This window comes from Solanum verrucosum, unplaced genomic scaffold (genome assembly GCF_900185275.1).
Source record: "Solanum verrucosum unplaced genomic scaffold, falcon-dt-bn FXZP01000253.1, whole genome shotgun sequence".
Lineage (NCBI taxonomy): Eukaryota > Viridiplantae > Streptophyta > Magnoliopsida > Solanales > Solanaceae > Solanum > Solanum verrucosum.
In genome coordinates, this window is record NW_026019984.1 from 2,384,125 (window position 1) to 2,408,002 (window position 23,878).

Sequence of the window (23,878 nt, forward strand, 5' to 3'; positions counted from 1 at the left end):
TCACGCCCATAGGATCTCAATTTAGAAAAAATCACTCCCTACCAAAGATTTTTTCATATCAACACGAGACCTCTGATTAAAAAAAAAGCTACAAAGTTTTAATTTCAACTAGTTTCTCAAACTAGACTAGAAATAGAAAAAAAAAATCCCATTATGAAATAAAATTGCTGTATTTTAAAATTATGAATTTGCAATTGTAGTATTTACTATTTATTGCAATTTTGTAAATTTCCTCATATTTACTTATGTTCATACTAAAGCTCAATCCACTATTGGTGGGTTTTATGGTTGTACTTATGTCTTGAATCTGATACATCGGAATTTATGAATATACGTAACTTAATAACTTTTGTTCAGACTTTATATATTTATTTAAAAAAATTATTAAGTATTTAATCATAAATTTCAAATTTCAAATTTGTTTTTATCGCATTCTTGATTGGTCGTGCTTTATCCAACCATCAAATTATTCAAATCAAAGGAGAAAATATTAAATGAGAAAACGATAGTAAGAAAGAGTTAAAGGAATAAATTCGAAAATGACTATTATGGAGTACAATTTATTAGCCCCTTGGTTTGAATTTTGAAATTGTTACATTTATGGTTGTTCGAGGAATAAAAAAGTAAAAATAATTAAATTAAATTAAATTAAAGTGTGGAGATGTTGGTTAATTTTTATTGGTGGTAATAATTGTGTGCATTCAAAAAAAAGAAGGTGTATTCAACATTACATCAAAATAAGCAATTTAATATAAGGTGTTTAGATATGAGTCGAGTGATATCTAAAATGAAATAGTAACATTTGAAAGTGGAGTTGAAAAATCGGTTATAAAAAATTAAAGTTGTGATTGGACATATAGTGACTCACTAAGATTGATGACCAAAAATCAAATTCTGCTAAGTATTTTTTAAAAAGAAAAAATAACCTATAAATCAATTATAGGTATAAAATAAATTAGATTCATTTTTTTAAACTAGAAATGCTAGGTTTGAGTCTAATAATGAAATATATTTTACTAGAAAAACTTTTCTCTCACAATTAAATTAATCGAAAAATTTAATACAAATATTAAATATTTGATGTAAATATAAACCCCTCGTTTTAGTAGCTTGATTATCCTCTGATCGGCTTCGTGGACATGCAATTTACTTGAATTTTTGACTTTTTTTTTTCTTAAATAAACATCTTTCAAAAGTTAACCAAAAAAATATTATTGTAATATTATAACAAAACTATGTTTTGAAAAAAGGAATAATTCAAATAATGGACGTTGACAATGTGTGGATAACCTAATAAGTCGGTGAAATAATTCCATATTTATTCAATCTTGTCCAACTCCATATTTGTAATTATGTCCCACAAATTTATAACAATAGAAAAATGTAGTCTTGCATCGAAAAATCGTATTCAAGCTCTGTGGCTAATCTGTGCCTTTAAAAATTTTAAATTTAGCGAACTAAAATATCTTAGTAGCTAAAGGAAGGGAACGGATAATTATGCATTAATGCTTAATGATTTAGCTCATCAAATATCAATTTTTAAATATACTAATTCACTAGCCAGTCAATAAGTTATCAATTAATTTGATATTGGATTAATAATTATTAGACGATGTATTGGGTCAAATCATTTCTGTAGTGATTTCATGTTCTACTTAAGTTGATAATTATGTTATGATAAATCACATTGAGAAATATATGAAAGTAAATTTTGAAGGTGCATGCACATAAACATTTATTTAACAAATATTCTGATAGTAAAAATGTAACTATGATAATTTTTAATGGGTTAACGACTTACCCAATAAGAAAATTAAGTAATCCACCCCTTCACCGATACACCGTTAACTATAAAATTTTACTCCGTTAATCCGATAACCTAATATGAATAAATCAATAAATTAATTTCACGATTGACTTATCTGTTACGATTCAATTTTGGAAAGCCCTAAAAAAATACGTATCTACCTAGTATATATATATATATATATATATATATAGATATATATAAAATGATTACATAAACTGCAGTATTAAACAAAAGACTTCTAACTTGCCTCCTTAAGTTATATCAAATTCACAATAATGGTATATACCAATAATAGAGGACCACAACTATAAATTTAATTAATGAGTATTACTTATTATTCATAATTAAAAGTTGTATAAATAGGGGTCATGTACACCTTATTTTTTCAGCTAGTATTGTTTTCCAACCACCAGTAATTATTTGTTCATCTATATTAATTAATTCAAAGAAGTTACTATTTTTGGGACATTGAAAAATACATTATCATATTACTTACTTCAAAGTTTAGGGGACAAATTAAAAGTTGACATTGATATACTAGTACTAGAGTCTAGAATTTAAAACCTAAGTATCTATATTATTACTCATATGAACCAAAAGAAGAGGCAAATTAAGATTGACTTGATAGGTTCAATTCAACCTAATATTTTTGAAAAATAACACTATGTATAAACATGCTATTAAATAGGTTAGCACCCACTTATTTTAATTTCAATCTGACAAAACTTATGATGTCACTTCTTAAATCATGTGATATATTATAAATAATTATATATATTGTAAAAAAGGATGACGTCTCGACCCATCATCATTCTTGAGGAGCTCACATCGAAAAAACTTTTCTTTCTCATCAAATTAGCGATGCAACTTTGAGATAATAGATAAGGAGAAGCCCCCCTCTCACTCATAAATCGTAATAATCGTTATCGTACTCAATTACTACTAAATAAATTATTTTCTAAAATTGTATGTACATATCAATACTCCTAAAACACACATATGATGGTTGCATATTAAAAAGAGGCCTTCTATAAAAAAATCAAAGATATTATTTATGTTATCTATTTATTGAGCAAGAGAATACAAAAACACATAAAAGAACTTGGTACAATATATGAAGCCTTCTTAATATAAAGATTTGGGCTATTTTTTTAGTTTTAACTTGAGAAAAAGAGTGGTCAAACCCAAATAGAAATTGATTGATGGCCAAGCCCAAATAGCTTTCAAAACAAGCTATGTTATCAAAAAAGGGGGTTGAGCCCAAATAGATAGGGATGACAACGAGTTGACAAAATGACACAGCATAACACCCTATAGACTAAATTAGCAAGAAATAATCCACTTTTAATTTTTTAGCAAGAAAAAGACTTTGTTTTATTTATTTGGCATTGAATAGTTTTTTTTTAAAAAATATATATTTTTGTTCTCCTTATTTTTCTCAAACACACGTTCTAAAAAAATATTGTTTTATTATCCCTATTTTATCTCTTTTTTATTTTTTTATTTTGTCAACACTTTTAAAATAGAGTTCTTCTCTTTTTTGTCACCTTTTTCTCTTTCCAGAATTCTTTTCATACGTAATTCTCTCCCTAATTTCAATTCTTCTCCTTAATTCAATATGTTTATGGAAATCAGATATAACAATATGTTTTTTCATGGATATTTCTAAAAATCATCTTTATATATAATCTTGTTCTTGTCAAATTAATTGTTGAATTTCATGATTTGTAGAATTGAAGTTCTTTCAATTTTGTTTTTGCGAAAATTTAGGTTATTCAACCTTCTTTTGTTTTCTTTCTAAAATCCTTTTCATATGTATATTTGCTTCTCTTCTAAATTTTCTCTTATTCTCCTTAATTTACTCAGTCTATGCAAATTAGATATAACTATATATTTATCGATTGATCCTTCCAATAATTTCTGTTAATATATAATTATGTAGCATTTCTTCCCCCATTAATTTTGAAAGTTCGTGATTTGTGGAACTAAAGTTTTTAAAACTTTTTTGTCGAAAATTCAGGTAATAGTTTTTTGAAATTTTTGTTCTCAATTTCATGGGTAAGAAAGATCTTCGTAAAAAATCAGAATGTTGATTTTGATGAATACAACCCAATATATACCAATGAATTCCAATCTAAATTTAAATTAAAGTATACAAGTTTGTTATGTGAATACAAATCACTGAATACACGATGAATACGAACTAATGTATACATAGTGCAGTTACCGTATACATAAACAAAATCACATGTACAATTAGTGAATAAAATATATATATGTATCATATTAATCTCATTCTTGTATTCATTATAGTAATACGTATAATTGATGGTAATATTCTTATGTATACAATATAAAGTTTATGTACACATGCTACAATTACTGTATACATCAAAAAAAATTACATGTCTATTTTATGAATATTTTTTGGTGTATACATTTTTTTTTTATGCATACATTATGTAATTGCAACTTTAATTATTGTATAATTTATGCATATGTATTATTACAGTTTCTAATAAAATGCCATTTAATATTATTTGATTAATTATTATCGATTATGTGATAATTAATACACGTTAGAGCATTAATAATACATTTTCTTACCTTAAAAGTAGTCACAATCTTTTAATAAGTTATTTAAAGAATTTAAAAAAATTCATTCCTTAAAAATATATATATATATATATATATATATATATATATATATATATATATATATCACTTCTTAAAAGTAGGCAATGGTTTTCTAATAAACTAATTATTGTTGTTTGGTAAAAAAAATAATAATCATAAAATTACAATAAAATATATCTTTATGTTTCTGTAAATTGCGTTACTATTTTTTTTAAATAGACGGTTAAATAAAGTTGAGTTTAAAAAATTTAAGAAATTGAAAAGCTAACTTCCTTAATTATAGGAGTTAAAAACAAGGAAGAAAAAATAATCTCACATATCCTGAATTAATGCGGGTTGGTTGCACATAATAAAAAGAAAAAAACTATAAAAAGTTGGTTTTATTTCTTTTAGGCTAATACGTGCTAATTTTGTTTTAGGCTATTAATTGCTAATTAATATTGGGCTATATATTGCCAATTATATATAATAGTTGTATGTCTGTGTCAATTTTCTCATGTGAGTTGGGACCGAGCGTGACATATGCTGGGAAGGGTGGTTTTAAACATACGTGAATGTGAAATGGGTCAAAAGTTAAAATTAAAATTTCTAAGATCGAAGCAGATGCAGTTTTTCATTTTTGTGTCTCTCTTGATCCGACAAAAGTATAAGCTTACATTTTAATTAACAATTTATGATTTGAGCTTGAATACGTAAATTATTTATGTCAAAAATGATTTGATTAGTCAAAGACATAACGTTATTGAGGTAACAGATGAATAAAGATGGATGATATTATTGTTAAAGATAAGTAATTACTTAACCTTAAGAGATTAGATGAAAAAATATCATTAGAATCATTTTTCAAAAATTAGAGCTATTATTATTTTCTTAAAATGCAACAACGTATGCACGCTCTTTCAAAACATATCATGTACATTATATATATATAGCATATCCATATTATACACACGTTTACACAAATTATACAATTTATTAAGAATATGTGTATCAATGGATATCTACGGTAAAATAAGAAAATTTATAATTATTTTCAAATACCACCATAAGTCCATAACATATATATAATTATAAAGCATAATCAATCACATTGGCTAGTTTGGTAATGCAAGAAAAACAAATTTAATAAGTAAAAAATTATTTTAAAATTCAAAACAGGAAAGAAATAATTTAAGATAATTTTTTGTAATGCGAAGTTTATTTTCAAAAGATTAAAAGTCCTTTATCATCGCTTAAGAGATTTCATACTCTAATAATAATATAGATAATCCATTATGGTTTGATCCTGTTACTATTTTATTTTCAATATTTTTGATATTTGTCAAAATTATAATATTTGAGTATGACAGCTATATTCTAGAAAGGTAAATTTTAAAGAGTTTAGTATTCATTTATTATAATGAATATCATTATTATTAGGAAATTTCACATAAATCCATAGTGTTAAGGGCTAGTTACATTTTATTCTTTTTTTTTTTAATTATAAAAATCTCTTAAATTTGGTGGAATCTTAATACATCCCAAAAAGTCTCGATACATTTCGTTCCAATTTCGGATACATTCCTCAACATTCCGATACATTGTGTCTCAGTTTTGGATACACCACTCAACATTCAGATACATCGCGTCTCGATTTGAAATACATCACTCAATGTCTTGATACATTGCGTACGTCCTGATCCATCGCGTAAAGTGATGTATCCGACTGATACATCGCGTAAAGTGATTTATTATAGGAGAGAGTAGAGATTTTTATAATTTTTTTAAATGGTAGAAAATTTTAAAAAATATGATAAAATAAGTTGCATATTTAGATAATTTTTTCTTACTACAGATAAAATATTATTATAGAGAAGTAAAATATAACATGAAAAATCATTTTTTCAGAAAATTAAATTATGATAGTAAAATGTTATTACTATGAGGTTTGACTTATCATCAAGTGGAGTAATTCTTATTGTTCAAATAAATACTTCTTCCTTCTTAATTAAAGTTTTAATTTGAGTTTTTCGAGATACAAAATCATCTTTATTAGAAAGTGTTTTATGGTGAATTTTTTTTGGTGCGAATCCGAGTTTAGTGAACACCGCCTAATTGTTTCTCTTGTCCGCCATTTTTGAGCTCTTCAATACAAAAATAAAAGCAAAAAATACAGTGTCACTTCTCGTGAAATTCCCCCCAAAATTCAACTCTTTCTCTCAATTTTTCATCTCTTTCTTCATTCAATTTCACCCTTCTTTTCTCGTGATCTCCAAAGTTATTGTAATAATCTCTTCTGGGTTTTCATTATTTTCAATTTTCTCTATTTTATACGCAATTACAGTTCAAAGAACCTTACTTGTTTCCAATTCAATGGAGTTTTGACCTCTTGATCATTTTTTTTCTCCAGGTTTCTGCTTCTACCCACTCTCTCTGTATCCCTTTTTGTGACACAGCTGCATCTCTTTCCTCACTCAATTTCGCCCCTCTTTCTCCTGTGCAAAGTTTTTTTGTAATAGTCATTTGTGGGTTTTCGTTATTTTTCATTTTTTTCCAACTTTATCTTTGTGGGTTTTCATTATTTTTCATTTTTTTCAACTTTATCTTTGTGGGTTTTCGTGATTTTTTTTTTAAATCAACTTTTTCCTTGTACCCACTTCAATTTTTTCTTTTTTATACGCTTATACTGTTGAAAGAGCCTTACTTGTTTCCATTTCAATGGAGTATTGAGCTCTTGATCACTTTTTCAGGTTTCTGGTTCTACCACATATTAATCTTTTCTCATTCAGTTTTACCCCTCTTTCTCATGTGTTCTCCAAAGTTTTTGTTATAATCACTTGTGGGTTTTTGTTATTGTCAAAAAAGTTCAACTTTGTACTTGTACCCACTTCAACTTTCTCTCTTTTGTATTCATATACAGTTGAAAGAGCCCTGCTTGTTTTCATTTCAATGGAGTTTTGAGCTCTCCCTTCAATTCTGATCATTTTTTTTCAGGTTGCTGCTTATGGTGGATAATAACAAGTTTAGGTTGGATTTCCTTTTTTTTTTTTTAAATATTTACAAGAAGTTGCAAATTTGTTCTGTTGTATTGGATTATTTTTAATCTCTTCTGCTTTTTGTTAATTGCTGATGAAGTTTGTTTGGTGATGCCATGACACATCTCTAGATTACTGAAGACATGACCTTAGATAAGAAGTTATGGAGGTCCCGGATTAGGATGGAGGGTTAATAGGTAGTTGAGCGTCATCTTGTTGTTCCAGTGGGATGGGTTTTTCCTTTCATACATGTTGTCCAGCATTAGTAAGATCTGAACTAACTAATTTATCAACATTTATTTGCTTTTAACTAGTGAAGAGCTGGCTGTTCATGTTGTAAAAGGTGAACCATGGTAGACAAGGTTAATTATGTACTCTACAGACTTGCAATCCAGGGAACTGCATGATGCTTTTATTCAGCTTGTTAATGCAGTAACAATAGCAATAATAATGGAGAGGAAATAACTTAAGGCAATCAATAATATTGACGCTTACAATGTTTTAACTTGTCCGATTAATATCTACAGTATATCTGACATTCGCTGCTTGTATCAGGTGTTGAATGCTGGAAGCAAGAAGCAAGTACCCAGTACGGTCGCTCTTGTTCATCTTTGGAGTTGAACATGATTGCTCTCCATTTTGGAGAGTTTCTGATGTACTGTTTGATTTGTGTTTTTCTTCCTCTTCATATTGCTTTGTTGGAAATGGGTTAGAGAGTTACTGGCGGACGCATTAAACTTTGTTTTTCTCAGTCTTATATATATATTTTTAGGAATAATGGCTAGGTTGCCTGGTAGTAGTGAGATTACAGAGTTACTAGATGATCCTGCATCTAAAATGAATAAAGGTGCACAAAAACATCATAATGTAAAGCATATAGAAAAGTATTGTATTGGAGATGATATTAATAAACTGTTTGAGGCGATAGAGATTAGGCATTCCAGTAGGGGTGTCAAAGATGTGACGAGTAAACGTGCGATGAAGAGGCCAATGAGATCTAGCCCCTCTCGTGCGTCAGGCATAGGAATTTCTGAGCCTGTAAGTTTGAAGCAGGCCTTGAGAGGGTTATGCATCTCTCAGGCATCAGAGCTGGCTGCTGTGAAGAAGCAATTGCCAAAAGCGTCCAGGTTGTCTACAGTCTCAGAAACAGGAGCTGTGAAGAGACTGTACAGCGCTGTCATAGTTGAGGCCAATGATCCTGAACATCATGATGATGGAGGTATACAGAATTTGGTGGAGATATCCCTTGTTCCGGAGAGGAGTATGGTGGATTCTTTGCGTAAGAGTCCTGAATCTGAAAATGTTCCAGTGCAAGAACAATTCACTTATGAAGATGCATTGAAACATAAGGCAAGTGAAATAGCAGCAGAAAGTGATGCCCTTTATCAGTCAACTGATGGTTACGAGTACTTGAAAGAAGTGTCTGGCCAGAAAACGACATTGGAGTTGCCACATTCTTCAACTGGAAATTGTACTGATAAAGTGGAACTAGTACGAGATCAGATGGTGCCTTCTGTAAATGAAGCTCCAGCAGCTGCAATTGTAGCAGAGAGGGAGTACGAGCAAGATTTAAATTTTGTGTCTTGCTCCTCGTTTTTTGGTGCTGGAAATAAAGTCATTAATCCTACCTCTAACAGTCCAAGTCTGATAAAACCAGTTTGCAGAAGCAAAACCTTTTTTAAGAAGAAAGTTTTATCTTCTTTCACCAGCCGTCCAAAGCATTCTAATGGTGGAACTGATAGTGATTTGTCTTGTAGCACAAGTGAGTTTCCTCATCAGACACCTGAATGTGCTCAGAGTAATAATCAGAAAGAAGAGGTAGAAGTTAGTTCATCTTCTCTGAAGTCTGGTTTCGCCAAACTAGGTCTGAGCTCAAACAATTGTAACAAAGCAAGAAGTATACTAACACAAGCTGATGAAAGATCAAGGCCAAAGGAAAAGGGGCAGATGTCTCAAAGTTCGAAGAGTAGTATTGGGGATTATAGCAGCACCACGAGCCTTAGTGATGAAAGCTATCTCAGTGGGTCTAGTCGCAGTGGTTACCGGCCTCATATGTCAAAAGATTTGAGATGGGAAGCAATTGTTTGTGTTCAAAAGCAGCATGGAGATATTGGCTTTAGGCATTTTAAACTGCTCAGAAAACTTGGAGGTGGGGATATTGGGAATGTTTATCTGTCTGAGCTATTGGGCACAAAGTGTCTGTTTGCTGTGAAAGTCATGGATAACTACTTCCTGACCAGCAAGAGGAAGATGACGAGAGCTCAGACTGAAATAGAAATTCTTCAAATACTCGATCATCCGTTTCTCCCAACTCTCTTTGCTCATTTTACCAATGACAAATACTCGTGCTTAGTGATGGAATATTGTCCAGGTGGTGATCTGCATGTACTGCGACAAAAACAACCAAGCAATAGTTTCTCTGAACAAGCTGCCAGGTAATTTTTCCTAAATAGTGTACTTATCTTTGAAATTGTTTCTTTTTGCCCAATTCTCAATATGGATTACAAAAATTAAGGTAAATAAATGAGCCAATGAAATAAAAAACATGTTGGAGCCAATATGTTGAGAAAATGTCTATGCTCACAGCCCAAAGGAATCTCATTCCATGTACCACAAAATTACTTATACTGATAGTTTACTGATTGATAGCTTGAATTTTGCTATCACAATTATTTTTATTTAATAGATAAGAACTCCAGTTGTGTTAATGTGCTGTTCTAACCCGTGTTTATAACCTAGCACAAGCAAGAAAGCAAGACAAAATTGGAAACTCATCTATTTTCTTTGAATTTGAAGAGGTTGAAAACTTATAGGAGCGGGGGTTTTACCCTGTGCGCATCCAAATGATAGTAGCTGCGGTTTCCATTGTCATCGATTTTTTTTTTTGAAGAGGAAATTGTTTTTTTTTTAAAAAAAAATCCTCTTTACTACTTTTATAAAATAATGTGCCAATCAAACTATCAAAGTAGCTAGCTTGTGTTACAGCTATTTGTTTTTTCTGCTATTTGACGAAGATATTTGTTAACTTAGGTCTTAGGCCTAACTCACACCCCAAAAGCTAGCTCAAAGGAAGGAGGATTGCTCAAGCCTTATAAAGAGTCCACCCATCTCATTAACCACCGATGTGGGACTTTTGTCATTCTTTAACACCCACCTCACGCCCAGTGCTTAGCATCTGGTGCGTGGGTAATTTTGATTTTGGGGGCCCCAACATCGGGTGAGACGGGCCCTGCTCTGATACCATGATAGAATTTCGAGCTTGAAGCTCTTCTAGACAGAGATGAACAAGGAATTAGAAAGAGAGAAGAAGAGAGAATTTCATATTGATCTGTATAATCGTCTTACTACAATGTGAAGCATTCTCAATGCTTTTATAGACGAATTGTAGAAGCATCTAGAAGGTTCTTAACTAACACACCTAATGCACATGTCAGCCTAACAACTTGTAACAAACTTTTCTCAACAGTGAATTTAATCCAACTGTTTCTGTTAACTAACTAACTGTGACAACACATTCTGCATCTGATCATTTTAACAATATTATTCCCTATAATTTGGATCTCCATACAAATTGTGACTTTGTAAGGGAGGTTAATGAATATACTAAGTTCGAACGAGGGAGTTTCTGCCTCTTTAAAATTTGAAGGGTCAGCGTGGCAGTATTCAGAAACCTCCATGTTCCAACATTGTCTGCTCCTTCCCTTAATGTTTTCACTTTTGTATCTTTACCTTTTTGGTTTTTCCTTTTTTCTTCCTTGAGCATTGGTCTTGTGTGTTTGGCAGAACTCTGAATTTCTGGTAAATGCTGCTTTCAGTAGAAGACGATATCTAGAGATTGCTAAATGACAGGACGTTTGTGTACTATCAGTTGATTCAGTTCAATGTAAAAGGAGGTGGGGGGGGGGGGGGGGGAGGAATTGAAATTGTAGGAAAACAAATGCTGAAGCAGTGTAGTGAATAGATGGAAGTAATGTAAATGAGCTTCCATTTCACTTGCATCCCTTCTTACAACAACACTATATAAAGAGACTTTTCTGGTTAATTAATTTGGGGAGAAATGAGTTGGGATTTGCAACCTTTGTTTCGAGTCTTTCATCTCTTCAGATATTAAGTTTCACATTTTAAGATGAGATATTCAAAGTTAGTCTAAATATTTTAACCTATTGATTTTATTTTATTTTTTTGTGCAGATTTTATGTTGCTGAAGTTCTTCTTGCATTGGAATATCTTCACTTGCTTGGAGTTGTCTACCGGGACTTAAAACCTGAGAATGTGTTGGTCCGAGAAGACGGTCATATCATGCTGTCTGATTTTGATTTATCTCTTAGGTGTGCTGTTAATCCTACCTTGGTGAAATCATCTTCTCCCATCATTGAGCTTCCAAAAAAGTCTAGTCCGTGCTCAGCTAGCTGCATAGATCCCTTCTGCCTACATCCATCGTGGCAAGTATCTTGCTTTGGCCCCAGGTTTCTATCCACAGAAGCAAAGACACGTAAAGTAAAGGCTGACCTAGCTGCACAAGTCTCACCTTTAACGCAACTTGTTGTGGAGCCAACCAACACTCGATCCAACTCATTTGTAGGAACCCACGAGTATCTAGCTCCGGAGATTATCAAAGGTGAAGGTCATGGCAGTGCTGTAGATTGGTGGACCTTTGGAATCTTTCTGTACGAGCTTATATACGGAAGGACTCCTTTCAAAGGGCCAGGAAATGAGGATACACTAGCCAATGTGGTTTCTCAATGTCTCAAGTTTCCAGCTAGTCCTACAGTTAGCTCTCATGCAAGAGACTTAATCAGAAGGTTGCTGCAGAAGGAACCTGAGAATAGGTTAGGAGCTATGAGAGGGGCAGCAGAGATAAAGCAGCATCCGTTCTTCGAGGGACTTAACTGGGCGTTAATTCGATGCTCAACACCTCCAGAAATGCCTAGATCCTATGACTTGACAAATGTTGCTGTCCCTGACGCCAACCGACTAAAGAAGGAACGCGACAAGTGTCAAAATGAGTTGAAAAACATAGGAGAGGATATTGAGTTTCACATGTTTTAGAATACACTAGAGTCTGCAGGTATGAGAAAGGATGGGTTTGGTTTTACATTTTAACACATTGTGTCTGATCTATGCAAACTAATAATAGGCAGTAGTGTAACATATATATAGTGTACATGTTCTACAAAGTGCAACACATGAAGAGCATATAATGTAATCATGTTTTCATAAAATTGTTGACTCTGCTATCATGTATCAAAGATATATATTATGATGTCCAATTGGAATAGAAAAAACTCATGTACAAGCATTAGTGGGCAAACTTATCATGTGACTAGTAACTGTGCTGGTGGGAGGTAGTAGATTCTTCGTGAAATTAGTTGAGATACATACAAGTTGGTTTGAATGCTATGGAAAGCTACGGTTCAGATATGTAATGTAAATTAAACCATATTTGGTACCTTAATATTCAGTTTGATACCAACTTGGGGTTGATTCCACAAATTTTATCCCCAAAAATCATATTTTGATTGTGCTTTCACTGTATTAATTGTACTTAAACTTTTAGATAATTATATAGAAAAAATAGAAAAAGAAAAATTGAATTGCAAAGTGACTCCAAGAAGTAATCAAATTTTTCTATGTGGTCATTAGTCAACCACAATCAACCACTTGTGCCTATGTATTATAAATTTTTAATCCAAATGTTAGTTTGAATAAAATTTTCTATTCATAAATGTGTTTTTCCCCAACAAATTTCTAAATGACAAATATTAAGATTGCAAGATACAATTTTTTTTTAAAAACTATGAAATATAGTTATATTTGGGGTTTTATAACAAATACACAATACACATGTGTGATAATACATGCTTTTTAAATGTTTTCAGCTGATACAATATTTGATACACGTGTGATATAGTTGATATCCATTGCATGAATATAACTTTGCCCCCTCCCTACAATTCTTTCACGTGTTTTCAGCTGATATAATATATGATACAACTGATATATATTTCATACAATTGATACTTACATAATATAACTCTTCCGCCTAATACATAAACGGCAATTATATTTCATACATACGCAAATTGTAGCTATGTTTCGTAATTACATTTCAAATTATACTATTTATGAAATTTTATGATTTTAATTTTTTCACTTTTAAAATGACTTCTCATTTCTCAAATATCTTTTAGCTTTATTCTTGCATTATCAGAAATCAGAACCAACCACCATTGGAGTTTTGAGTGATGAGGTCCTTACTCTTTAGTACAGTGACAATTCCAACCCCTTCAAAATTACCAAACTGCCATCACTCTCACTATGCTGCTCCTCACTCTCTCAAATTCCCATTTCTCACTTCTCTTCTTCCTTCTAAATACCCATTTCTTCTTAAAGAAAGCTATAAAAGTGTAAAAATCAAAGCTTTAATGGAATCAAGAATGGACCCAAGTACAAAACCTTTTTCTGTTCTCTTTGTGTGTCTTGGAAATATATGCAGAAGTCCAGCTGCTGAAGGTGTTTTTACAGATTTGGTTAAGAAAAGGGGGCTTGATTCAAAGTTTAAGATTGATTCTGCTGGTACTATTAATTATCATGAGGTATTTTCACTTGGGGGTCTGTAAAATTTGGAACTTTTTGATTGATTCTGCTGGTAGTATATCATGAGGTATTTCGACTTGGGTGTCTGTAAAATTTGTAATTTAAGATTGAAACAGCTTCTTTACCTTCATAAGGCAGCGTACACACTATCCTTCCCGCACCCCACTTGTGGGATTAAGCTGGGTATGTTGTTGTTGGTACTATTGATTATCATGAGGTATTGCCATTTGGGTGTCTGAAAAATTTGTAAATTTTGATTGATTCTGCTGGTAGGATTGATTATCATGAGGTATTGCCATTTGGGTGTCTGAAAAATTTGTAAATTTTGATTGATTCTGCTTGTAGTATTGATTATCATGAGGTATTTTGGTGTCGGTAAAAGTAGTTTATGATTAATTCTGCTGGTAGTATTGATTATCACGAGATATTTTCACTTGGGGGTCTGTAAAATTTGTAACTTTTTGATTGATTCTGCTGGTAGTATTGATTATCATGAGGTATTTTCACTTGAAGGTCTGTAAAATTTGTTAACTTTTTGATTGATTCTGCTGGTAATATTGATTGTCATGAGGTATTTTCACTTGAGGGTCTGTAAAAATTGTAACTTTTTGATTGATTCTGCTGGAAGTATTGATTATCGTGAGGTATTTTCACTTGAGGGTCTGTAAAATTTATAACTTTTTGATTGATTCTGCTGGTAGTATTGATTATCATGAGGTGTTTTCACTTGAGGGTCTGTAAAATTTGTAACTTTTTGATTGATTCTGCTGGTAGTATTGATAATCATGAGGTATTTTCACTTGAAGGTTTGTAAAATTTGTTAACTTTTTGATTGATTCTGCTGGTAATATTGATTATCATGAGGTATTTTCACATGAGGGTCTGTAAAATTTGTAACTTTTTGATTGATTCTGCTGGAAGTATTGATTATCGTGAGGTATTTTCACTTGAGGGTCTGTAAAATTTATAACTTTTTGATTGATTCTGCTGGTAGTATTGATTATCATGAGGTGTTTTCACTTGAGGGTCTGTAAAATTTGTAACTTTTTGATTGATTCTGCTGATATTATTGATTATCATGAGGTATATCCATTTGGGGCTCTGTAAAATTTGTAATTTAAGATTGAAACAGCCTCTTTACTTTCATTAGGCATGGGAAAGGCTGTGTAAACACTATCCTTCCCAGACCCTACTTGTGGGGATTAATTGTTGTTGTATTCTGCTGGTTCTGTTTATTATCATGAGGTATTGCCATTTGGGTGTCTGTGAAATTTGTAGTTTATGATTGATTCTGCTGGTAGTATTGATTATCATGATTCATGAGGTATTTTCTCTTGGGTGTCTGACAAATTTGTAATTTTGATTAATTCTGCTGGTAGTATTGAATATCATGAGGTATTTCCACTTGGGTGTCTGCAAAATTTGTAAGTTATGATTGGTTTTGCTGGTACTGTTGATTGTCATGAGGTATTTCCACTTGGGTGTTTCTAAAATTTGTAATTTATGATTGATTCTGCTGGTAATATTGATTAATATGGGGTATTTCCACTTGGGAGTCCATAAAATTTGTAGTTTTTGATTGATTTGGCTGGTAGTATTGATTATCATGAGGTATTTCCATTTGAGTGTCTGTAAAATTTGTAGTTTATGATTGATTCTGCTGGTAGTATTGATTATCATGAGGTATTTCCACTTGGGGGTTTGTAAAATTTGTAGTTGATGATTGATTCTGCTGGTAGTATTGATTATCATGTGAGGTATTTCCACTCGGGGGTCTGTAAAATTTGTAGTTTATGATTGATTCTGTTGGTAATATTGATTATCATGAGGTATTTCCATTTGAGTGTCTGTAAAATTTGTAACTTATGATTGATTCTGCTGGTTCTATTAGTTATCATGAGGTATTTTCACTGGGTGTCTGTTAATTTTGTAATTTAAGATTGATTCTGCTTGTAGGTTTGATTATCATGAGGTATTGCCATTGACACTTAGGTGTGTAAAAATTGTAATTTTTTATGGTTTTGGTTATTTCTTGGAGTTGATCATGTTATAATGTTGCTGTTGTTTTTGTTTGTCTTAAAGGGAAATGAAGCTGATCCAAGAATGAGGGCTGCTGCTAAAAGGCGTGGAATTGCGATAACGTCTATATCTAGGCCAATTAGGCCTTCTGATTTCAAAGATTTTGATCTCATTCTTGCTATGGATGAGCAAAACAAATGTGGGTTATTGCACAATCCTTTGTATGGTTTTTTAAACTTTTCTTTCTATTAGGCCCATTTCTTTTTTTTTTAATAAACGTGGTGTCGGGTCTGTTTGTGCATACCCGGACTAATTCCATAGGTACCTGTTACCTTCCACCAACACATATATCTAGTAACTATGTCCACCAAGTTTTGCTTCCACTGAAATTTGAACCCGAGACCTCAAAATTAAGGGTCTATCTTGATTTTCCTACTTTTAAGTTCAGCTCCACAACTTCTTGGTATAATCTTGATGGTTTGAACATATGTACTGTATCAAGAACTGAATTGTTTTATAACTCACAGCTGATATACTTGGGGCTCTGGAGAGGTGGATCCATAGAGAGCCATTGCCAGCTGATGCAGCTGAAAAGGTTTTTGAATCTATAAGTCTTATACTGGTACTGGTTATCAAGTGCAGTTCTTAAGTCTGTTATCCTAAAAGTGCTTTTAACAATCAGGTCCGCTTGATGTGTTCCTATTGTAAGAAGCATGAAGAAACTGAAGTTCCAGACCCTTACTATGGTGGAGCTCAAGGTTTTGAGAAGGTAATGTTTGATAATCTCATAATCGGTTTATCTTGCTACGACATGATAAATAACCCAAAAGCTGCCTGATTTTCACATTTTAGATGGCGGAAGGCTTCTTGCTCCTAGCTATACTGGAGAATCTCAATTCTCACCGTGCTTACTTTGTTAATTTTAATGTTGGGGCATTATGATAGTTATAACATAATAGGTTATGTTCTGTTGGCTTGAATTAAGTAGTTAATTCTCAATACTATGCCATATAATGCCTCAAACTGTCAAACAATACAGAACAATAATGGTTTAAAGACCCAGTGCTATTAATACACAATTGCTAACCACATTTTCATGGAAAGAATGGATAATGAACAGGAGAGATCATTGAGTTTGTCCTCAATACTTCAGAATAATGAAGAAAAAAGTTTAGTTTACGTGTTCTTGGAAATTATGAGCGAGACTTACTCTGCTTAGTTTATATGTTATCTATAATACAGCCTGCTGTCCTTTTCTTATACTAGAAGACTGATCTTGAAAAACTAGTGTCATTTGAAAGGTGCACACAATAGCCACCCTACTCATGCTTACATGCATTAAAGCCCAACTCAATAGAAAGTTATCCAGCTTCTCACCTCATATTTCCTTCCCTCTTAATATCTTAGGCTGCACGGAGAAAAAAAAAGGAATGGTCTCGAGTTATAGCCCTCGTAGCCAACTCTCCCTTCACTTCTTACCTTCTCATTTTTCCATTCTTCGAACTCCCTAACGGTCTAACCCTTTCCAGTCGCTCAATCTCCCTGAAGTCATTTATTAACTCCCTTATCCTGACCTCAACCCTCCCCAACAGGTCCTATGAACTAAGTCCTACACATGAATCCTGATGCTTGTCTTTTCATCAGCCTTAGTTAGCCTTATAGGTATCTTCAAAAAAGTACATAGGACAAAAATAGTCCTAAAATTTAGGCTATCGACAAGGATCGTTTTGGAATATTTGGTTTGGAAAAATCCAAGGAGGTATTTTGGAGAACTTCTGCTAAGTCCTTGAATGTTGTAAGAGAACTTTATATCTAGAAGAAAATTTTATAATTTGAAATTTGGATACCTTTGTAGTTTCCCAAGGTCTTCTCAATAAGCCAAGCACAAATTATCTTTTAATTCCTGTCGAATGATTTCCACAGAAAATGCTAGAAAAGCCCCTTCTTAAAAAAGCAAAAGTTCTTTTACAATGAGAAGAGTTTCTGCAAGAGGTCATTTCTGAAGGTCTTAAAAGACATTATTAATTTACTAAGTTGGTGTTTTGCTGCTACAGTCTATGTGTCAACACTATTCATTTGGATGAGTCATAGTTTGCTTTTGTTCGCCGTTAAACTTGCGGTTGATGCTTACTGCCAGCAACATGCATCTAATTCTCAACTCCACTACATCTTGCTCACAGGTACTAGATATGCTTGAAGATGCTTGTGATTCACTGTTGGAAAGCATTGTGACAGAGAACAAAATTTAGGTTCATAGATTTACTTTTATCACCAGTATTCTTACTGCCAATTAGGCAATTGATAGCCGGTCTGGTTCTAGTCCATGTTATGCACTTATGTGTTTATTGTTTACCTGGCAAGTTAAGCAAAGATCTCTACAAATACAAATTTAAAGGTGAATGATGAACCTTCTTGACATTAGTCCATGTACCTTGTCCTGTTTCCCACCTCCCTCCCTCTTGGCTCTTTCGCGAAAAATATCTCGAAGAAAAAATGATCCACTACCACCTGCCAATTCTGCTGAAGATCTTTGGTCATGAGACATTTTCTTGTGTGGTAGGAAGCAGGAGCAGAGCTAGTGAATCCCTCTTGCTGAAAAAGTAATATTGTGCAAATAGGGTAAAAACTATTTCTTTTGGTTATATATAAGTTGTTCAATCCCCTTGACATGCGGGAAAAATACTAATATGTATATCGCACAGAGATAGTAACTATACAAAGGCTTTTATGTAACAACACAAAGTATGCTTCAATCTTGAGCATTTTGGGAGTCGACTATATGAATCTCCACTGACAATATCATTCCATTTGAGCTCATCTCAGGTCAATAGTACACACTAAGGCTTAAGTAACAAAAAGAAAACTATCATATGATGAAAGACTGTTTAACTCCTTTTCGTGAACGTTTTCGTCTTGGGTTTGAACTCAGTATGCTTGAAAAAGCACTTAGAAGTTCTGTATCCTCCACATTGATTACCATCTTTGCAGCCTCTGGATTGGCAATAAGCAGCTTTGCCACTAGATATCCTGCAATAGTCCAAGTCTGAAAGAGACGTGCCTGTTTCCCGATGAACCCTCCTCGCCTTGTATCGTAGTATTCAGGCCACCTGTCTCTGGATAAGCGTCTTTCCGCGATCTTAATTGCTTTTTCAGCAATTTCAGGCCTCTTCATTTTTATGCATGCCACAGTCAGCTGAAAACAGTTCACATTTAAAATAATCAACTCATCTCTTCTGCTGCCAATGGATCTCTTCACATGTTCGATTCTAATCTATGTTAGAACATTTCCGTGAATGCACATACGAGATGACATTATTTAACCAGATTTATATACTTCTAATTGGCGTTGTTCGTACGTTACATCTAACACATCGATAACTCATCTATTGCACAAAACTAAAGATAATGACTTCAGTGACGAAAGATACATTTCAAGATAATCCAAAAGGACATGAAATCAATAAAATGAGGAGAGTACATAAAGTACAACCTGGTTGTTGTTACTATAGTTTGATGCTTATTCGATCTTATCATCTATGGGATTTATCGCAAGATCATTGATCACTCTATCTGCTGCTAAAGACATCTTGAAACTTAAACCTTTAACAAATAGACCAGACACTTTCTACACCAAATTTTAAAATTTCCTTCTAACACAATGCAGTATATCAAGCTTGTGAATGTCATGCTTGTACATTTGTGGCTGAAATTCATATTAGTCACTTTGTAAATCGGAATCAATTGACAGAACACACGCTGAAGAAGTGTTTAAGATGTGGACATGAGTTTTCGATCTGGAGTTTTTATGCATTTCAACCCTATAGATTTTAATGTTGGCGTCACTCCTCTAGATCACCTCCAATATTTTAAAAGGTGAAGCTAAGACTCATCTCCAGGCTCACTCGATCGTGACACCATGCTCTAAATGCCACTAAACAGTTAACAGTCACCACAAAACTCTATGCTGTTAATGCCTCAACATGTTTCGTGCATGGGGAGATCTGCTCCATGCACCTGCGCCAATTTTCCGTCTTAAAAACTTTTTTTATTAGATATTTGAACACACACACAAATTATACTTATACTATACAAACATGCATTTTTTTTGAATGGTAACATATATACAGTTACATGCATATTTATACACATACGAAAAACATATGTATTTTATACATACATACATACATACATACATACATACATGTGTGTGTGTGTGTGTGTGTGTGTGATACAGTTGTATGCAATCAGATTCAGATGAAGCTATACGTGCCGAAAGCATGGATCAGAGGTGTGCATACTGAATAACGGAAACGTACCTGCCAGAGCAACGTTGGCCAGGATCCTCCATTATGGTAAGACCAAGGCCTGCACCAAGTATTCAAAAACATCAGCGAGGTAAATTACGATGAAGATAAAAAACAATATACACATTACCAGAAGAAAATAGAAAAAAAAGATGAAGGCAGTACGTGTTTTTCGGATCACCACCAGTAATAATGCGCCATTCCTGGCCCTCAAGAGCAGGATAACATATCTTCAGTGGCATATCAGCTACTAAGTCCTCCCATTTGGCTTCAATAAGATCTAAAATGGCATGTGACTGATCTATGTTAGCAAGACTGCTTACGATGGACCAAACGTTCCCAAGTGAAAAGAACCGGAAATCCATGTGAGCTGGCTGCAGGTTTCCTATAAGATAACCCCCTTCACTAGGCATCCATTCCACCAGCCAGGGAGGAATTTGATCTGGATATATATTAAACTTATTGATTGCATCGTATGAATATTCCTCCGTTTTGTATCTATAAATCTCGTTCAATTTTTTCACATCGATCCAGTAGTATTCCCTAATATGAAATGACAATGCTAGCAAACGATTGTTAAGTGCCCTAACAAGGTCTGTTGATGCCTCCTCTGGAGCAAGCATCTCCCGTGCACCAAGTAAAGCCGAATAATATAACGCCTGCAAAGCATGAAATGTCATGTGCATAATTATGCATAGTCTTTTTGGAAGAAAAGAAGAGAGACAAATGATGGAATGAAAAAAAAGATTTTGTAATATGTAGTTAGCGTATGGATAACCAATAGACATTCTGTAGTTACAGCAAGACAACCTATCACGCTATATTGGCTATACAAAAAAAAAAAAGAGTTTCCTGAATGCTCTCCTTATTAGTTCTATGGTTTCTTCACTGTCGTTTTTCCTTTTCATAACTACTTTGATTTGCTGCACTTGAGCCAAGGATCCTTCGGAAACAGTCTCTCTACCTCCACAAGGTAGGGATAAGGTCTGGGTACTCTACCCTCCCCAAACTCCAGTTGTGGGATTTCACTGAGTATGTAGTGGTTGTTAATATGATTAGCATAGAACCTACCGTGAATATCTTAACATGAATAATTTCACCTTTCCATCTGTCTTATTTGTTAATAAGGAGTTGCACTTGGTATGTATTCTGGTGATAAACTTAAACTCTTTGCTGAGATCATTCAAATGATGGTCCGCTCGACAGTGAGTATCTTTACCCGAAGAGAGGATAAGGAGAAGAAGAAGGCTTCCTCGACAAGATGATATAAGAGAAGAAGCGTAAAACTCAGGCATCCGCTCAATGGGAAAGTAAAATTAATAAATGAAGAAAAAATGACAAGCTTGTTGCAGACAGGAAAAAGAAAAGACCTGAATTTCCAGAGGGTGGCCATGGATTCCCATGCGACGATCTATCATGCAAGAACCGTCAGTCACCAGCAAAGTGGGAAACATATCAAAGCCATCTGCAAGACATAGCCTGAGTATCATCTTCATTCCAGTTTGGACATCAACCCTCTCCTGAAGAGAAAGATCTCCAGAGCATTTCCCATATGCTCGCAACAATATAATCCACCATAATCCTGGAATCAATTCATGGAGTCACACATCATCAGACATACACCAAATTTGCTATACAAAAGACATGCATCAAAAGTTATCAAAGATCACCTGAATCCACAGGTGCGACTCGACCAATTGCTGCCTCGCCGAAGTCTGGATCCAGTACATCTTCTGTTGCAGATTCGTCATTATCAAGTGGAATTGTACGCACTTTGAAGCTGGCAGGCATAAGTCCTTGACCTGGACTATAGCAATCCATTGTTTTCTCCCAACTCTGTTTGGAATAGAAGAAGATGCTTAACAGGCAAAAAACTAATGGAAGCGAAAACTTTTTCAACTTCACAGAGTTAAGAAAAGTGAATCTCATGAATGAGTTTACATGAGTCAAATATTTTATTTATTTATTTTGAAAACTGTGGTGTCCGGATCAGTTTTCTCAACTAATTCCACGGGATACCTCTCCCTCCCACCACCAACAAGTACCAGGTAACTCTGTCCACCAAGGCTAGGAAGACGGGAAGAAACTATGCATCAAATATCATTGTTTTACTCATTGTACTGGAGAACTACTTCTAATGGTAACCTAAGGTTCAAAAAGAGCCATCTCTCACAGGTAACCAGGAAAGAGCTAAGAAAGTTAACTTGTGCATACCAGGGGTTAGCAGAGCGGCAGATATTACAAATAATTGCTCAATTGGAGGGAAATCTGCCAGCGGAGACTTTGTGTATCTTCTATAATAATAATAAGGGGGGTATTTTGGGGATCATAACGAGCCAAAATTGTTATTATAAACACAAGCATATGATGCTATTGAAAGGAATCAAATTACATGCTGAATCACCTTCACAAGTAAATAGAACAAAGTTCTGTGCATTACAACAACAAAGACAACAACATACCCAGTGAAATCACACAGGTGGGATTTGGGGAGGGTAGAGTGTACGCAGACCTTACCCAGTGAAATCCCAAAGTTATGTGCATTACAACAGACATGAATTTCAATATGAAAGCAATCAAGCTGAACACAGAACATAGTAGTTGTTTGAGATAACTTGAGTCATTTTACCTGCAACTGAAGCGTGTGAAGTATAAAGTTCCTCACGATATCATATTCTCCTTTTAGAAGGAATGCTATCCCAGAAGGTATAAAATCACGTATAAATACTTGATCATAGTTTAGCATAGTTGCTTCACTTGGATCATTAGCAGCTATAGTTCCAACTGGGCTGCCACAGTAATAAACCATGGCAGCTCGCAAAAAATGCCACGCTTCATCCTCAATAGACTCCGTGTTAGTTCTAGGCCTACTATTAACTGAGGCAGCAGTTTTAAAACCTTCACTGAAAGGCCTAGCTCCATTTTCCTGCTTCATGTTCTGTTCATCTGGAGTAAGATTTGGAATCTTTGGAGGCACAGTGTGCATCGACTTTCCATTTCCACCTTTAATGATTGTCTCACTGACTCTTTCAGGTTGTTGGCAATTGCAGATCGATAAATTGGACCGATTATGAATCTTTTCACCCCGGAAAACACTATGTAAGCCACGAAAAGCATGTAAACTCGAGCAATCTTGCAGCTTTTTTAAACCCTTTATCTGCTTATACCTCCAGTCCCCGCAATTTCTAGCTTTAAAACAACGTTCATAGCAAAGTAAAGAGTTTGACTTCGCCAAGATTGAACTTGTTCGGACTTGACATGAAAGCTTACCGGATAAAAGTTGTAGGGCAGCTTCTGAAGCCCCCATTGTCAGTAAGTATCTGAAATTGATGATACCTTCAACTTTGCAGCTATTGTAATAATTTCTGGATTTAATCAACACATTTACATGAAATAACATAGTTTAATACAGAAAAAAGGACAATCTTTAACATGAACCAGCAGTTCTTGAAATAGGCAAGTACAAGAATTGAATAAGCTGAACAGACATAACCCAA

General features: G+C 33.6%; 3 protein-coding genes across 3 annotated transcripts; 2 read left to right on the forward strand and 1 right to left on the reverse strand.

Moving 5' to 3' along the window:
• Nucleotides 1-8,035: 8,035 nt before the first annotated feature.
• On the forward strand, nt 8,036-12,563 carry LOC125818116 (serine/threonine-protein kinase D6PK-like). Its single transcript, XM_049497644.1, has 2 exons — nt 8,036-9,896; nt 11,652-12,563. The coding sequence occupies exons 1-2, from the start codon at nt 8,239-8,241 to the stop codon at nt 12,508-12,510; spliced, it is 2,517 nt and encodes an 838-aa protein (XP_049353601.1). The 5' UTR covers nt 8,036-8,238; the 3' UTR covers nt 12,511-12,563.
• A 1,038-nt stretch (nt 12,564-13,601) lies between these two features.
• On the forward strand, nt 13,602-18,378 carry LOC125818154 (uncharacterized). The gene is made up of 5 exons (XM_049497691.1): nt 13,602-14,057; nt 16,141-16,276; nt 16,605-16,672; nt 16,760-16,846; nt 18,258-18,378. Exons 1-5 carry the CDS (start codon nt 13,707-13,709, stop codon nt 18,324-18,326), a joined length of 711 nt encoding a protein of 236 aa, XP_049353648.1. The 5' UTR covers nt 13,602-13,706; the 3' UTR covers nt 18,327-18,378.
• A 449-nt stretch (nt 18,379-18,827) lies between these two features.
• Nucleotides 18,828-23,836, reverse strand: LOC125818122 (alkaline/neutral invertase E, chloroplastic-like). Its single transcript, XM_049497649.1, has 6 exons — nt 23,011-23,836; nt 22,052-22,217; nt 21,752-21,963; nt 20,547-21,040; nt 20,394-20,442; nt 18,828-19,270 (listed from the first exon to the last, which is right to left on the reverse strand). The coding sequence occupies exons 1-6, from the start codon at nt 23,779-23,781 to the stop codon at nt 18,944-18,946; spliced, it is 2,019 nt and encodes a 672-aa protein (XP_049353606.1). The 5' UTR covers nt 23,782-23,836; the 3' UTR covers nt 18,828-18,943.
• Nucleotides 23,837-23,878: the final 42 nt, after the last annotated feature.

What these genes read in the sequence shown, in the direction of transcription:
- LOC125818116 (XM_049497644.1), top strand. Translation starts at nt 8,239, where the DNA reads ATGGCTAGGTTGCCTGGTAGTAGTGAGATTACAGAGTTACTAGATGAT. An exon ending in TTCTCTGAACAAGCTGCCAG is followed by an intron (nt 9,897 to 11,651) that starts GTAATTTTTCCT and finishes TTTTTTGTGCAG; the next exon opens with ATTTTATGTTGCTGAAGTTC.
- LOC125818154 (XM_049497691.1), top strand. Translation starts at nt 13,707, where the DNA reads ATGAGGTCCTTACTCTTTAGTACAGTGACAATTCCAACCCCTTCAAAA. An exon ending in GTACTATTAATTATCATGAG is followed by an intron (nt 14,058 to 16,140) that starts GTATTTTCACTT and finishes TTTGTCTTAAAG; the next exon opens with GGAAATGAAGCTGATCCAAG. An exon ending in GAGCTCAAGGTTTTGAGAAG is followed by an intron (nt 16,847 to 18,257) that starts GTAATGTTTGAT and finishes TCTTGCTCACAG; the next exon opens with GTACTAGATATGCTTGAAGA.
- LOC125818122 (XM_049497649.1), bottom strand. Translation starts at nt 23,781, where the DNA reads ATGTTATTTCATGTAAATGTGTTGATTAAATCCAGAAATTATTACAAT. An exon ending in GCCACCCTCTGGAAATTCAG is followed by an intron (nt 21,041 to 21,751) that starts GTCTTTTCTTTT and finishes CATGCTTTGCAG; the next exon opens with GCGTTATATTATTCGGCTTT. An exon ending in GGTGGTGATCCGAAAAACAC is followed by an intron (nt 20,443 to 20,546) that starts GTACTGCCTTCA and finishes TACTTGGTGCAG; the next exon opens with GCCTTGGTCTTACCATAATG.